Here is a 17,815-nt window from a genome sequence, read left to right as displayed (position 1 = left end):
TCAACCCATCAGAGATTTATCCAGACCACTTAGAAGCTGGGGCAGCATGTAATATGTAACTGGGTTGATCCAATTATTTCCAAGAACAATTTTACATATTGTAAATTACAGTACTATTTATGAGAGAAATGAAGAAGAAAAGAGTGTTTCGGTGTCCTATCTAAACAAAACATCATTACAACAACATTGTAACTGCAGGACCAGATTAATAGCACAGCCCATATAGCCATTTCCTCCCTCCTATGTGGAAGGGAGTTCTGACCACTAATGATTAGACCATATAAACCTTAGTATAAGGGGGAAAAACGGAAGGTAAACAATGACAAAATACTGTAAAATGTAAGGATCTGATTAAAACACATAATCAAAGGAATTTGGAGTTAAGGCAGAAACTCTATTGCAAATTAAGTTAACTCTGCTGTTATGTTGAGGGTTAGCTAATACCTCCAAAGAGTGGCTGATGTTACTAAAGGCCATGTTTTGTCCTCAGATAGAGGTGCCAGGGGCTCAGTGAGTTCAAGGTGGCCAAAGCAAGGCTATGGTTCTATAAATGTTGAAGATGGAGCTATGATATATTTGGGAATAGTTTTCTCTTTTCTCCTTGATTTTACTCCCCACTCCTACTTAACACTCTTCATCATGATCAAAACTAACTGGAATTACTGCTCTAGATTGCACCATTCTTAACTTCAGTGTGTTGCTGAGTCACAAAATCAGAGTAAAGGGACACTTTGGTAATATTACATTTTGTAAACAGTTCAAATAGGATTTTCACGTTTTAAAGCATTACCAGTTTTTATTATTAGCCCTGTTTCTTGCCCCTCCATTTCATTTCTTTGTTAACAACAAGCATCTGCATTCCTAGCTGAGGCTATCACAGCTTGTCCTCCAGCTGGCAGGGCTCATGTTTTGATAGATACTGTCATTCCCCCAGAAATGAAGGGAGCAGGACCTTTGTGATATACCCAGACTGTCTGGCAAAAGGATGGTATCAAAAGTTACTGATCACCTAAAATAGTCTAGGAACATATGTTCTAAACTAGAAGTCACCCTGACCTTCACATATTGCTAAGGGAGGGGGCTCTGTACTGAAAAGGTTGAGAACCCTTGCTCTAGAGCATGTGCAGACCTATGGCTCCACAATTAATTCTTATAGGCCCCATTTCAGGAAAGCACATGTTTAAGTCCCACTGAAGTCAATAGGGTTTAAGCATTAATTTAGAAGTTAAGCTTGTACTTAAGTGCTTTCCTGAATCAGACTCTGGTGATGAACCAGGTTCAACAGTAACTCAAGGATTCTCTCTTCTTGACTCTCTTGACCCACTTCTTGAGGAAGTGGAGCACCTCACAGGTGATATTCTTAACATCCGAGATTGGCGAGTGTTTCAGACTGCACCATTCTCAAAAGTAATTGAATTAGAACATATGCTGACAGGTAGAGGATTCCCATTGGTACTCTGGTGGGGAGGAGAAAGTGGTGTTTGGAAGTCTGGAATCTGCCACAAAAGCAGACAAAGACAAACACTAATTCCAAATTAAAAACAGTCATTTTCATTAATTTGGATCTGATCATCTGCCTCAGAAACAGGAAACAGAATCTTACTATGAATTCTACTCTTACGGTCTATCTGGTCTGCAAACACCTCTCCATAGATCATCCAGTAGGGCATATAGAAGATGTTGCGGGCTAGTCTCCAAGAGGGCTCCTCGTCTGGGTGCAGGATAGCTTGGCGGGCTACTCCGAAACTCATCAGAACCACAAGCATGATGACCACAAAGTACAGCATGTCAATCATCTGGACAGAGGGACCACACAAATATTTTTGTCATAATCAGAGGTTACATACACGTAAGAACGTGTATAGGAGAGTGTGTGCGGGAAAACCACCAAGAAAGATTCACGAGAATAAAAAAAATTTCCCCAAACCTAGTTGTTTCCCAGATATTATTATGCTGTTACAAACACTGCTCATGAGCTGAAAACATACAAAGTGTAAAAAAATTGCACCCAAGATCCATTTAAACAGGTAATATGTTTTTCAACTAAAAGGACTATCAGACTATATGGCTTTAAAGACCAGATTCCCCCTGCATTAGGGACACTTTACCCTGTCCTGCCAAGCCAAGAGACCTCTCAAATCAGCATCATTTGCCACAGTGTTAACTGCTAGATTAGAAGGCATACTTGTGTCCTGGCAATCTCTTGCGGCTATAATGGCCCTTGGGCTGAAGTCAGTCAGTTCAAATCAGAGCAGCCTTCAGGGTCCCAGGATCTGGGTTGCATAAAGGTGGCTTAAAGCCACCTTTGCAGGACCTCTCCTGAGTAAGATCGTGTGCTCCTCAGTTACAGTGGAGGTTCTGGGCCTATGAACTTTTCTATGCCTTGCATGGTATGGTGTACATTTATGGTGCCATGAAAATGTATAACAGCAGCAATGACAATAGCAGCAAATAAATAACGTACTTATTTTCGGAAAGAGAAAGCAGAGTGAACATCTTCATATAAGTGCTTGGGCCAGTGACAAGAGTATATATTTGAAATCTTTCTAGCCATACTTCATCTCTTCATCTCTCTCAAGTTGAATACTCCCTCGTATCATAAATATATACTCAATATATATTTTAGGAACAGAGGGCAAAATTTTCATAGTCACCAAAGTGATCTAGGAGCCTGAAACCCCAAATACATATGTTCCAGCAAAGTTCATCTTAACAGAAGTCTGTGTTGTAGTTTCACCTCCTTTCTTAGTTACAGTTATATTCAATTAAATGGAAAATCAAGCGGACTCCCCAGAGCTGCTTCCCTTCTCCTTATGAATATGTGTATCCTTGGTATACTGGGTTTATTATACGCTAAGGAGGATAATTTTATGGGAGCCTATTTTTTACAATATTGGCAGCACAAAGCTTCAAATATATTAGTTCCATTAACTGGAAGAGGGTGTAATACTATGCTTTGATGGAGGAAAGCCAGTTTGGCTTTGATATTAAGAACCACAAGCTCTGGGCAACCACAACTCTAACTGAAGTCAATGTGAGTCGAAGATCCTAAAAAGGCCTCTGAGAATCAGACTCTAAACTTATACATTTTAAATCCCACTTTTATGAAGGGAAATACCCTAAAATGGTTCACTGAGACTAATACTGAGATTAAGTAGACTATTCTGAAGAGACTGCAATAGGACAGAAAAGCAGGGTGTTAAGGATAAAAGGTATTGAAACAGTTTGAGAAAAATTATCTCTTGAATTAAGGTTATTATTGGTATACCCAAAATCTCTGTGGGAGTATGCCATTCACGAGTCAAGATTAAGAGCCTTATTCTGCAGCCCTTATTCACATACCAAATGAGGTGAGCAACAGTTGCAGGATTGGTATCTAGAAGAAGAAATTATTTTACTTTCCCACATCTGCTTTCTTACATAGTTTAAGATGCATCCTTAAAGCAAGCTTTTAGCTATAGAGGTACTAACCATTTTTCCAATCATCATGACATAGGGTCCCAAATACTTGTTCACACCAAAGATATCCAGTACTCGAATGTACCAAAAAATGATATCCACACAGTAGATTACTCTTCCATAACCCATGTAAGGCTGGTTCTGTAGGCGAAGAATTGCTCCAATTATAAATACTGAAATAGCCACCATATCAGTGATATTCCAGTATTCCTGCAGCCAGACTTTTACTTTCTGGCTCAGCTTGCCTGGCTCCGACATCAGAATCTAAAAGCAAAGGGAAAAAATCCTGAAGAAAATCTGTGGAGTGCATTTTTAAAATAATGGTGGTGAGATAGAGGGCAGTCTGACTGGGTGTAATGGGTTTCATCAGGACTACTTAAGTGGTAAGCAGGATTTGCCTCTGCACAGAGCACATCACTGCTTACAGACTCCATTTAATTTTTCTATTTTGACCCAACTTTCATTTAACCGTAGGATTTCATCACAGTCACTTAATTCACAGGCTGTGGTCCATTAACTTTTTGTCCATATTTATGTCCAAATCAAAATTATATGAGATGTTTATTTTAGGAACATGGTGGGTCAAAGGGGATACAGACTAGGAGGGAACTACAGTGGGGTGAATTGATTTGGCAGTGGGTTTTTGTGTTGTGCTACCAATCTGTAAGAGCTGAGATGATAATGAATTAAATACTACTACGAATTTACATACAAAACACTTTCCTCCCTCCCAATCTCTTCATCGTACACCATAACTGATCAATGCAACATACATTAATTGTGCATAACAGGAGGCTATTTAGAGATTATATCCTTATGCCCTCCCAGGGAAATACACGTAAGAAAGGGGCAGTGAATTCAGGAAACTGCAAAAATGACCTAATAGAATTTTTGATTGATCTTTTGCTCAGGCAGGACGGTTCTGAGAGCCCTGGAGTGGGTAGTAGTTGAAGTCCCCCACCACTGGTATGGATTTGGAGGAGGTGCAGGGAACGGAATCTCCTGCATCATGCAAGGCTTGCCTGTCTACACTACTCCTCCAGCCCCCATTCACCATTTATTTATAAATGGCAAGTTCTTCCCCATGATTATGTAAAATAGCAGTTATTGGTGTGATTCACATTACCTCTCTTACTTTCTCTAAAGCCAGAGTCACAATATAGGAGATTACAATCCATTCCTGGAGTGAGGGCCAGCGGTCCATCCGCACCAAGATTATATAATTGAACAGCATTAAGTAACCCAGGTATGATATCTGGAATAAAGAATTCTTTATGTCCATGGACTCTAGGCATTAGTGTACAGGGCTGTTACACAGTAACTGCTTTGTCCATGGCTGCATAGATCGCATTTAGTTACTTCAGCTCCTTCCAAAATTTGTACACAGTCTCATTTGCAGCAAGTTTAAATGTATGAAGTACAGAACATAAGTGTAAATCAGCAGAAACATACCTAATATTCAGGAAAATATTCATAATTGTCCACTAATTTTGGATGTTCAAGTTTCATAGATACCAAGGCCAGAAGGAACCACTGGGAGCATCTAGACTGACCTCCTGTACAACACGGGCCATAGAACTTCCCAAAATAATTCCTAGAACAGATCTTTTAGAAAAGCATCCAATCTTGATTTAAAAACGGCCAGTGATGGAGAGTCCACCACAATCTTTGGTAAATTGTTCCAATGGTTAATTACTCACTGTTAAAAAAATTACCGTATTTCCAGTCCAAATTTGTCTAGCTTCAACTTCCAGTCATTGGATTATGTTATACCTTTGTCTGCTAGACTGAAGAGACCATTATTAAATATTTGTTCCCCATGTAGGTACTTATAGACTGCAATCAAATCATCCCTTGGCTTTTTCTTGGTGCTAGGGGCTGATTTTCAAACTATACTGAGTGCTTACAACCTTAATAAAAGTCAAATGGGGAAATAATGGCCACAGGTGTCACAAGCTGGAAATCCAGAATGAGTGGAGACTTTTGAACTTTTTGGTATTTAAAAAAATTAGATACATTAAAGCAGCAGAGAAGATGGAAAAACAATTTAAAAGATTTTAACTGTGTCTCCTTACGTTTTAATGGGAGTTAGACCATGTGCAATGTGAATTTTGTTATGTGTTCATGTACGACGATACTAGAAGCGGTATAAATTCATAAGAGAAACAGATGCCAAGGCCAAAGTATATTTTGTTTGTACCTGTTCTTTAAAGTATGTATCAAGATGTTTTCCCATTATTTTGCTTTAAATTAATATAAAGTAACAAATTGTTAATAATCAAAAGTCAAGATGACTTACTCACCGTGTAAAACCAGAACTTTACAATAGGTGCATTATAGAATTCATAGATCTTTTTTCCAATAGGAAGGCTCCGTTGCTTTTTGTTTCCATTCTCTTCATCTCCTTTTCGGGAGCCTGTATCAGCATTTGCATCCTGGAAGACAGAAACTGGCTGCTTGTCACCAATACAATGTCACCTATGAGAGGTTCTTTCAGTCATGATGTTCAATCATCTGTCAGCTACAGAAAGCTTCCTTCTGAACAATAGGACTATTCTCTAATCATCCAGTTCCACTGCACTTTGAAAAATACAAGGCGAGGTTCTGAGCTGTTGTAAATTGGCATACCTCCACTGACCTCAGTACAGCTACATTAATTCACACTGGCTGATAATGTGGCCTATATAGTCTCTAATACTCTAATATACAAGGATTTTTGTTTCTACACAGACAGGTGACATGGAAAATTTGCAGATTTCAATCTGAAGTGGTCAAGGGCATAATTGCAGGCAATTCTGAATATTAAGTATGCTGTCTAGTTAAGAATATTCTGATAAGATTTAGTACCAACCACATTTTCTTCCTCTTTTTCTTTGCCATCTTCATTTTTTCTTGATGTCTGATAGGAAAAATCATCAGAAGTGCGAAACTCTAGGAACAGGATGGTGGGTGGGAAGAGAATCCCCATTATGACCTGGGCAAGAAAAGAGGTGTCACTTCAATCCATCATTGATTACATCATTAGATTGTAGGATTCAGGAAGCTACTGAAATAATTAGTATTTACTAAGCACAAGTATTACACATGGCACTGTAAAGAGTTTTAAGATATAACATGGAGCTTGCTATGGAAGACTCATCTCTGTAGATATATTGCAATAAAACACATCAGAAGATAAAAGTGTTGCAGGACAGAGTTCAACAGCTAAATTCAGTGGAACAAAACACAGCAGGATGGTGAAGGGAGTAGGTTCTTACCAAAGCTTATACATTACATTCTGATGTGAAACGGGGTTCTCAGAAGAGTTTTGAAAGAATAAAAGGGGGAAGCTTAGCAAACAACAACTGGGAAAGTTTTCTAAGCATGAGAGATAGCATGCAAGAAAGCACTTTAAAAGAGTTGGAGGAGGCGATAAAAGGAGTAGTTAGGGGAGGTAATGAGAATAGAAGGTTTGGGGGATACACAGGTGAGGAGGATAGAACTGGAAGGTTAGGGAAGGCTGAATTTTGCATGGAAGAGGAAGTGAGTCAGTGAATAGATTTAACAAGGGACAGATGTGATCTGAAAGAAGGGAGAGGATCTGAGGTTTGATGCAAGAGTTAGAGAGAAGTGGGAAAGTGGAAAGTGAGAGAGTTGAAGATGAGACAGGTCAAGGAGAGAGAGAAAAACAGAGAATGGATCAGGATGTTGGCAGGAGAAGAAGAAACATATATATGGATTTTGTAGATGTTATCATCAACTGGATTTGGTGATGACCTGGAAGTGAGAAAATGAGAGATGGGTTGGAGATGACATCAAGGTGACAGGCCTACATGTGGAAGGCATTTTTAACAATACAGGATAAGAGAAGTATATAAACAATACTGATTATAGCCTAGAAAATCATATATTCTCCTCCTCACCAAGCAACACCAAAACACATCTCATACTGTGTGTATCATGTGTCTCCCCTTTGCCACACTTAAAATTATTCCTGTTTAGCAGTTATTCATTCTTTGAACCCACCCTTGAACAATCACCTGAGTCTCATCAATGGAAAGACAGAGAAATCAGCAGAACAAGTGTTCAAGCCCGCAAAACAAGAAAAGATTCTTCCTAAAAAAATGTGGTTTTTCCCATCATTCTACTCATTACTATTCTACATAGGTTCTTATTCCACCCTTTTCACTGTACTATCTGAGCTACTTCCAGTACTGCATTAAGAGATGTGACTAGCATTTGTCACATGTGGTTTGTTCTCTCTCTCTCATGCTTTATTATGTGGCCTTCACCACAGTAGTAGCTGAGCATGATGAATGTCTTTTGGCTTCTCATGTAATATAACTAATTTTCATGGCTGGGATATAAACTTAAATGAATAGCTTTTGTCATGTATTTGGCTTTGCTTCCAGATTTAAAGCATACTAAGCCTTTTATTGCCTACTACACCCCCTCTGCCATGGGGATGTTGTCACTTATATATTCTGAGGTAAGGAGCCAGAAAAATTAGCTTCACAAAAGAAATACTTTAAAGCACCCCTATAATTAGGGGGCTAAATGGTTATATGAATAAATATACTAAATATGATACAATACTATATGCCATAGCTGTATCTTCAACATCAGTGCCAAGGAAATTACTGCAATTGTGTAGAAGAAATACCTTAAGGCCTGGGTTTTTCCGCATGCGTAGCCGCCCCATCCACATGTCTGTTAATAACATCTGGCTGCAGGTGTGAGCTATGAAGTCCCTGTGTTTAGCTGCCACAGCAAGTTTTAGGCAGGTGGAGTTACTCCAGTTTTTCAGTTCATAGGTCAGCAATTTCATGGCAACCTGTTCATCATGTTTATAGGATTGATCTAACAACTCAACAGCCAGCTGGCCAAAGTCTCTGAAGAAAAGGAGACATGCAAAAAGAATCTGATGAACTTTGCTTAAAAATTTTAGTGTTCCCTTAAATTTGATTGTAAACTCTTTTGGGCTGGTACAGTGTTTTCGCGTATGTTTGTACAGCATCAAGCACAACTGGGCCTCAATCATGATTTGTGCTAGCATGCAAAAGCTCCACACAAATAAATATAAATGATAATTAACTTTGGTGCTTAAGAAGCTATTGACTAGAAATGTCATTGTTGCTTGTGAAATATTTTTGATCCTTTGATTACAGGCACTATAGAAGTTGTAATTGTCATTTTGTAAACTTCTAACATTCTAAGGACAATTATAATAAAGCCAATTACATTTAAAAGTTTTAAAGAAATTTGTTTAAAACTAAAAAAAGCAATAAGGAACAGAGACTAACAAAACCAAGTAGAGTGCATAGAGTAACACATAATTTTCATTCCCTTTAAACTTATTTTTATTTTTAATCATCTTCAAATATGTCAACTTCTTTCACAGCTCTTGTGAGACTATTTGTGATAAAACTTAGTAGACTGAAATTTACCGCTTCAGAGAATTCATGTACATCAGTTAATCCTGACCTAGTGAGGTAAACTAATTTTATTTTATAAAGGAGGAAACTGAGGCAGAGAGGTTAAGCAATTTTCCTAAGGCCACAGAGGGACTCCAAGATATGATAACTCAAAAGTTCTTGCATCCCAGTCTTGTACTTATATCCTCAAACTTCATAGATGAAAAAGGTTGGTCAGAAATATGGGCCAAACAATCATCCCTGTGACCCACTATCTTAAAAATTAATTGCAATTGCTCAAAAATAACTTTGAGCAGTCCATATGGCCTTATATATACAAATTAATTATGCACTATGTGCCAATTAACTAACTTTGAGTTGTTGTCCAAATCCTGAGAGATGTCATCCACCAGTTCACTCTCTGAAGACTCATGGGCCATGGATTTGTACAATTTACATGCCACAAGTGCTTTGGCCATGGTCTCCTCCCCTCGCTGCCAAAGAAAGAGTGCCATCTTCTGCCGTTTCATTAGCACTGCCCATACCATGAGTTCATGAAATGGGTACTGAAAGCGGCTGACTTCTGGGTCATCCACATCAATATCTATCTCTTCCTCCTTTTTCTTTTCTTCTTCTTCTTCCCTTTGGTTGGAGGCTCATCATCCTAAGGAAAGCAAAACAAATTCTTGCTACTGAATTCTGAAAGCTATTTTGAACCCTATTCCATGCACAAAGAACATGTTGAGATGACTACTGGCATTTTCAAAAGAAAATGTGAACTTCCCATTAACAAGAAGCCTATATTCCTTGAATTACATCATGTTCTGTAGTTTAATTTCTGATTTGTTTCTATAAAGAATGCCAAAAACAAAATAATGAAATAATACCTTATCAACAGATCATGCATTGGGTTAGCACTCCTGGGTTAACATTTTGGCCACAGAACCATTACTTGCATGCTTCATTATGAGTCACTAATATTCTATGAATATAGTAGAACCCTATTATATTAAAGTTATCACTTTACACAAACCAGCTAGAGTATAAGCGGAGTTGTACTGCATGTGTAATTGCACTGGTTGCTTTGCAGTAAACTGAAACAATTTAGGACTTTTATTCTACTGAATTGTCAATGGAGCTTCACTATAAGTAGATTATGCTCTAGTCTCTGATTTGATATGGTCTCTCTCTATTCCTGCAGAATAATGCTTCCTATCAGGCATCAAAGCAATTTTTAAACCAACATGCAGATGAAAAGAAGAGAAAACAGGCAAAGGGAAAAGGCAGGTAGACAGAATCCTTAGGAACAGAGTTAAGATACTAAAGGGAATGTTCACCTTTGAATAAGGAATCTCCTCGTATGCAGTACAAACTGAAGGTATAACTATCCCATTTCCTAAAAGGATAAGGAGGATAGACCATTACTACAGGAACCAACATGGAAGTAACTGAAGGGAGATACAGACAGTGGAGCAGGATCCTAAAGGGAGAAAAGCCACGTTGGGAAAATTAAGGTTTAAACAATGTAGGAAGAATACTGCATATATCTCTATAAATAGAGCTATTGATAATTTTTAGGGCTTGATTCCACTATCAGAGATGAAGTGCAAGTAGTAGTGATAAACACTTTATAACATCAATCCTTGTGCATGCAAAGTGCACTAGATTCTTTTAAGGAAGTATGCAGCAGCATGAGCTATATATCAGAGTTCAGAATTAAGTTTTAGAGCAGGGGTTCTCAAACTAGGGGTCAGGACCCCTCAGGGGGTCATGAGGTTACATGGGGGGTCATGGGCTGTCACCCTCCACCCCAAACCCCGCTCTGCCTCCAGCATTTATAATGGTATTAAATATATTTAAAAGTGTTTTTAATTGATAAGGGGGGTTGTACTCAGAGGCTTGGTATGTGAAAGGGGTCACCAGTACAAAAGTTTGAGAACCACTGTTTTAGAGCCTGAGATTCCAAGCAGAAGTCTTCACTTATTCCTTAAATGCATCTCACTTCTTCCTACTTTCCAACAATTTCAGGAAGGGAGAAGTGGTCCTTCTAGAAATTGCAGTGGTCATTATTCACATGCATTTAGAAAAAAATGTTATGCATATACATGCAAGTGCCATTTCAAATCCGAAGACGAGAATTGCATTTTTTTTTGTAGAAAAGAACAAGCGATGATTGTAAAATGCCAAATAATTTATAGTTACCAGTAAAGAAAATAAAAGAACTGGAAATGAAGAAAGTTAATATTCCCTCTTCTTTCCACATGAGCACAAAAGATTTCTTTGGAATATTTTTTAAAAGTTAATTTTATTTTTCACCATTTCTTTTCTTTTAGATAGACAGAACTGCACCCACTGCATGATGGAGAAAACAGAATTAAACTTCAAAACACTTTTCAATTTGTTCTGTGTAAAGCATTTGCCACTGAAGGAAAGCATAAAAACATCAAAATATGTTCTTGGAAATACTGAGCAACCTGCATGTGAATAAGGCCACATATCTCAGACTCAACTCTGTGGTATATAAATGAAACCACATCGCTTCGGTCTTATTTCCTCCTGTCTGTAACCTGAACACTTTGCCCTAAAGCTGTTAGAAAATATGAAGTAGATCTGAGAGGAAAATTAAGTTTATTTACACTTTCTTCATACAAGGAAACGCTGCTTATCTGCTCTGGAAACATAGGCCTTTGTGCGTATATATTTTACAATTGACTTTAGCTTTAACATAAAACTCTGTTCACTAGGGTTGCCAATTTTGGTTGGATGTATTCCTGGAGATTTCATCACATCACATAATCTTTAATAAAAGATTAATCTTTAATTCTTGGAGACTCCAGGGAAATCCTGGAGAGTTGGCAACCTAACTATTCACACAGTGATAATACAAGCTTACTTATATGCTTCATATATAAAAGTCCCTAATCTTTTCATGTACCAAGTATCTAACTGGTATGTTATAAGGTATCCATTAGAAATGTTTAGCTCTGCCTTCAGATCAGATACTGAGCTTTCCCAAAGTTTGTTGGAATCTGAACCAGGGTTCTGGTTTGGGCCCATGGGAGAGACAGGGCCCAGGTACAACATTTGGATCAAAATCTAAACTTCCCTGAAGTTCTAGGGTGGTTGGGGCAGGGCTCAGACCTGGGGCTGGAATTCAGGTTTAGATCCCCCTCATCTTTGGGCTGTTTACATCAGAACAGTGCTGATATGCTCTGAAATAATCAGCTACGTTTTACAATGGAAGAAAATAACAAACATAACACTTAGTTAACTTGACTGAAAAAGCAATTTCCCTCTCTGACCTATCGAAGGCTATGTCTACGCTACATCTACATGTAAGGATGTAAGTACAGACGCAGCCAGTCCAGCTAGCACAGTTATAAACAGTAGTGTAGATGGGAGACATGGCTTAGGTGAGAAAAGCAGAGTGCCCTACATGCCTTAACCCCCAGGGTACATACCCTACATGGCTCTCAACCTGCCCAAACCATGCCCTTCCACATCTATGCTGCTATCTTTAACACTGTAGCGTATCGCTGCTTCTCCCCTGTGAGAGCCTTTCCTTCCCACTGCCGGAGCCTTTCGCTGCAGTGCGTAGCTACAAACCAAAGTGACAAGTATGGACGCAGCCTGCCTTTCACAGCGGTGTGTAACACAAATGTAATGTCTGTACTCTACATGCTGCTATAGGCAGCCTAAATCTTCCATACATAAACTGCAGTTTAAATATAAAGAGGATTTGACCATAAATTACTCAGCTGCTGTATTCTCTCTCATCACTGTGTGGTGTTTCAAAAGTAATCTGTAAAATAGAAGATCCCAGCCAGAAACACTTTATATTAAATCAGCATTAAACTGAGAAATGATGCAGAAAAGTGTTTTTCCTAGTTATATGAAAAAAATCCAACTTACCTCCATTCCTAAAAGTTTAAGAGCTTTTGGCTGCATATTTAAAAGAAAAAAGAAAAAGAAAAGAAATCTAGTTAGATGGAAGGGAAAATGCAAAGGTGTAAGAGTACCAAAGAAAGTAATTTTTTCATTTGCATAGATGGGAACATTATCTGGCTAATAGCTGTAACTCTATTTTGGAAGGGAAAACCCCCCACAAGCTTCTTATCTTGCCCCCGCAAAAAATCATCCTTCGACTCTGATACAAAAAGACCACTGCCGAATTAAAAACAAACAAAAACAAACCCATTTAATCAGAGGCATCTATGAGAAACAAGCCCGTGATGAAACCTGTTTTCCTATTTTTTTCCCCTTAGAAATTAGAATCTTTGTTCTATTACATTTTCTTAAAATGATTCCTCTTTATATTCCATTAGCTTCATGGTCAATACTATATTCTGGGAAGAGAACAGTTTATTTTGGGTAATAAGCCCTTACTCTTGAAGCAATCTTTACAGGATATTTGCAAAATTGTTCCTCTGCTGAGGCAGCTCCTTTGGCTTACTTGGATTGGGCCCATGGATTATTACAATTACTTGCTCACTGAGTTGTAGTTTATCCCTGTGTTTATTTTATATAACTATTTTATGCAGTTACAATAAGTTTAGAAGGTCATGCTCACAAATTAAAACTAGGAATGGCTAAACATGCATAACACCACAGTTAGAAATATTTGTTAATTACCAAGAAGCGTGGAAAGTGCATATTTGCATATCATATTTAGCACCTATTGGGACCCTGAGTCTTTGTTCTTCAGCTCAGATATTTTGCATTATCCTCATATTAACTCCACAGGCTGTTAAATGAAGATCAAATGGACACACAGTGGTTCACATAAGATTGAAGAAGTGGAGAATTAGTTATTTTGATTATCAGCACTATGGGGAAATATAACATTAACACATTCTTACCCTCTTTGGTCCAAATAAATTATTGTAAAGGGTCCGAAAACTTTTTCGAGTATAGTTGCAGCGATAAGCTCCACCCATGAGATATTCAAGTACAAGACCAATATCTATCAGGCTGATATGATAATCGGGTGGAAGATTTCCCTACAAAATACAAAGTGTATTTTTAGGATATAAAACAACAATAAAGCAATACAGAGAGTTGCCTTGGCTATATACAACATGATACATTTATACTCATATTTGGTAGACTTTAATATTTTATTCATTATTCATATATCCATCCAGGGAAATTTTTTTACTTGGGGCCAAATTCTCCCATGTCTGTGTATCTAAGGGTAGAATTTCAGCAGTGGTTGTTGGTAACATATATATCAGTACAGAGTTATTTGCAGCAGTTAAATAATATGTAATGGAACAGTAAATGTATTAGCAAAGGGAAGAAGATAAGAGCTTTATAGTTTTTAATATATTTCTGTTAAAATGGATACAATCACATTATTTTTAATAAATAAATACAGCTGAAGATTTATACACATTCTGTTGGTTATGTGCTCCATGGACATTTGATGTAATTTCATAGGTTTTCATTTTATAGATAACTTGCTTAATTTTAATGTGGCTATCTCATGCCTGAAAGATTAAAGTGCTGACCAATCTTACTAGAGGTACACGATGCTGAGAAATTAATTTGAAACCGTTTTTAATTCAAAAATAAAAATGAAATGTTTATAATAGCCATGAGCCTTGGTTCTACAGAACCTGACTGATGAAAGTACTCTTCACATGCATGAGTAGTTCCTATGAAGTCAATGGGACTGCTCATGGGAGACAGGGCTTGCAGGATGGCCCTCAGTGGCTTTGAGTTCTCTGAACTGAATTAATAACATTCCATTCCATATTTGAATGGCATTTCGATCTGCAAACTAATCTGAACAGCTTTGTCTATTTTAAGGTTTTATTAATGCAAGAATTAATTTTGCTTTTGAGATGGTTTAAAGCTGGCTTTTTGTATAATGGTGTGGATGGGTTTTTTCCCGCACCCCTTAATAAAAATCAAAACAAGCATTTTATTACTATAACATTTCCACTAATATACTACTTGAATACTTATGATCTGTGCAATAATTTAATGAGATATCATTATACTGCTCATACTCCAAATGTATACATATTATCACTAATAATTTTATACAGTACAAGATTATAAACAATATTAATACATTTGATAAACTATAAATATACTATGCTACTAAGTATATTCAGTTATGGAGAACATTATAGTACTTGCAAACTCTACAGTATACTAGATGCTCAGATACCCTGGTGATGAGCATGGTATAAAAACCTGAATATAAACAGAAAACTTCTATATTTAATTTACTCATTCTCAAAATGTGAGTCTCTTGTGTTTTAAAATAAAAAATGACAATTATAAATTAAAAGGGGATTGCAAATTGTGAGATTCCTCAGGGAAATCAAAGAGAAAATTATCCGTATTGGACAGTATAATGTGTCCTTAAGATAAATATAATAGTTCAATGGACTTTAGATAAGTCCCCAAAGAAGTCAATGGAAAGACTCCTATTGACTTCAATAGACTTTGGATCAAGTCTATGATGAGAAATCGAACTACTAAATTATGATTTGTTTTAATTATTCTATTTATTTCAGGATAAGTCAGATTTGTTTATATTCCTTGCTTTTAAAAAAGATAGCAATTACCTGTAGTATGCTGATACAAGAGTTTCCTCCTGCTTGTGAAAGGTGAAAGGTACACTGTAGCTTTTACTGTATGAATAACATTTTCCCCCACTTCATTATTATCTACAATTCCCAGCCCATCATGTACAGAGAAATTTGGGTTAATCTGCAGTCTAAACTAGGTAAACAAGCAGGTTGTATAACCTGTATTGTCATATGTTAAAGATTGGACAGTTACGTTAAATCTCCCAGAACTGTGACTGAACACTATCTTTCACTGTTCTAACTTTATTCTTTTTTGCACACCACAGCAAAGGTTTAGTCTAGAACATCACTTAGCAATAAACTATGATGAAAGAACTACATTCTAGGGAAACAAATCACCTCCAGGTTAACCCAACCAAATCCCCGAGCTTGTCACTGATTGAGAGTGAGCCATGGAAATGCGATGACCAGGAGGAGAAAGATGGACAGACAGATAGGAAAAAATACACAGAAGATAGTTAGTATCATTGGAAAATGTGAATAATGAAAAATTAGATAAGAATTAAACCCTGAGGTGGATCATTATGGATTATACATTGACCCAATCCTGCAAATCTTTCATGAGGAACTCTCACTGAAATCAGTTGAGGTGTTCCCTGCAACAGGAATGCAGGATATACTCGGTGTAGCAAAACAACAGAAGCAAAAACCCATCAAATATAGTGAATTTAACACTAAGCCTTACAGTACATTTATATGCAGTTGATGGTAATGAATAACAGATTTATGACTTCTAATTCTGAAGAGTGGAAGTGACTTTCTCCCAATGGAAGTGGTGGAAGTAAGATTGCTTGGGAGTCTGAAAAACACACGAGTAATACACAAAAAGGAACAATCCTGCATTGACATGTAGATGGACTGGATAATGCAGTAGATATTTTCTCTCTCTAACTTCTGATTCTGTAATTTAGCAAGGAAATATTTTTCCACTGTAATGCTGTATGCAAGCTCCTTTTGATATTAAAGAAATTAAGTATATTTAAATCTGGTCTGAATATAGATTCATAGATAGATACTAAGGTCAGAAAGGACCTATTCTGATCATCTAATCTGACTTCCTGCACAATGCAGGCCACAGAATCTCACCCACCCACTCCTACGAAAAACCTCACCTATGTCTGAGCTATTGAAGTCCTCAAATCGTGGTTTAAAGACTTCAAAGAGCAGAGAATCTTCCCTCAAGTGACCCGTGCCCCATGCTACAGAGGAAGGTGAAAAACCTCCAGGGCCTCTTCCAATCTGCCCTGGAGGAAAATTCCTTCCTGACCCCAAACATGGTGATCAGCTAAACCCTGAGCATATGGGCAAGATTCACTAGCCAGATACTACAGAAAATTCTTTCCTGGGTAACTCAGATGCCATCCATCTAATATTCCATGTCAGGGGATTAGGCCTATTTACCATGAATATTTAAAGATCAATTAATTACCAAAATCTCATTATTCCATCATACCATCTCCTCCATAACATATCGAGTTTAATCTTAAAGCCAGATAGATCTTTTGCCCCCACTGCTTCCCTTGGAAGGCTATTCCAAAACTTCACTCCTCTGATGGTTAGAAACCTTCATCTAATTTCAAGTCTAAACTTCCTGTGGCCAGTTTATACCCATTTGTTCTTGTGTCCACATTGGTACTGAGCTTAAATAATTCCTCTCCCTCTCCTGTATTTATCCTTCTGATATATTTATACAGAGCAATCATATCTCCCCTCAAACTTCTTTTAGTTAGGCTAACCAAGCCAAGCTCCTTGAGTCTCCCTTCATAAGACAAGTTTTCCATTCCTTGGATCATCCTAGTAGCCCTTCTCTGTACCTGTTCCAGTTTGAATTCATCCTTTTTAAACATGGGAGACCAGAACTGCACACTGTATTCCAGGTAAGGTTTCATTAGTGCCTTGTATAATGGTACTAAAACCTCCTTATCCTTACTGGAAATACCTCTCCTGATGCATCCCAAAACCTCATTAGCTTTTTCACAGCCATATCACATTGGCAGCTCATAGTCATCCTATGATCAACCAATACTCCAAGGTCCTTCTCCTCCTCCGTTACTTCTAATTGATGTGTCCCCACCTTATAACTAAAATTCTTGTTATTAATCCCTAAATGCATAACCTTACACTTCTCACTATTAAATTTCATCCTATTACTATTACAGTTTACAAGGTCATCCAGATCCTCCTGTATGATATCCCGATCCTTCTCTGAATTGGCAATACCTCCCAGCTTTGTATCATCTGCAAACTTTATTAGCACACTCCCATTTTTTGTGCTGAGGTCAGTAATAAAAAGATTAAATAAGATTGGTCCCAAAACTGATCCCTGAGGAACTCCACTAGTAACCTCCCTCCAGCCTG

At 37.6% G+C, this 17,815-nt stretch overlaps 1 protein-coding gene across 1 annotated transcript in view; it reads right to left on the bottom strand.

The window, feature by feature from the left end:
* Positions 1 to 17,815, bottom strand: part of TRPM1 (transient receptor potential cation channel subfamily M member 1) — a 135,191-nt gene that overhangs the window by 20,810 nt on the left and 96,566 nt on the right. The window contains 10 exon segments of the mRNA XM_043494683.1: positions 1,604 to 1,796; positions 3,472 to 3,723; positions 4,586 to 4,714; positions 5,763 to 5,894; positions 6,311 to 6,433; positions 8,102 to 8,330; positions 9,225 to 9,480; positions 9,483 to 9,516; positions 12,765 to 12,794; positions 13,712 to 13,852. Of these exon segments, the coding sequence (XP_043350618.1) occupies positions 1,604 to 1,796; positions 3,472 to 3,723; positions 4,586 to 4,714; positions 5,763 to 5,894; positions 6,311 to 6,433; positions 8,102 to 8,330; positions 9,225 to 9,480; positions 9,483 to 9,516; positions 12,765 to 12,794; positions 13,712 to 13,852 (1,519 nt within the window).

The sequence above is a fragment of the Dermochelys coriacea genome, chromosome 10, assembly GCF_009764565.3.
Source record: "Dermochelys coriacea isolate rDerCor1 chromosome 10, rDerCor1.pri.v4, whole genome shotgun sequence".
Classification (NCBI taxonomy): domain Eukaryota; kingdom Metazoa; phylum Chordata; order Testudines; family Dermochelyidae; genus Dermochelys; species Dermochelys coriacea.
Note: the sequence above shows the minus strand (reverse complement) of the source record. Positions and strands in the feature narration are given on the sequence as shown.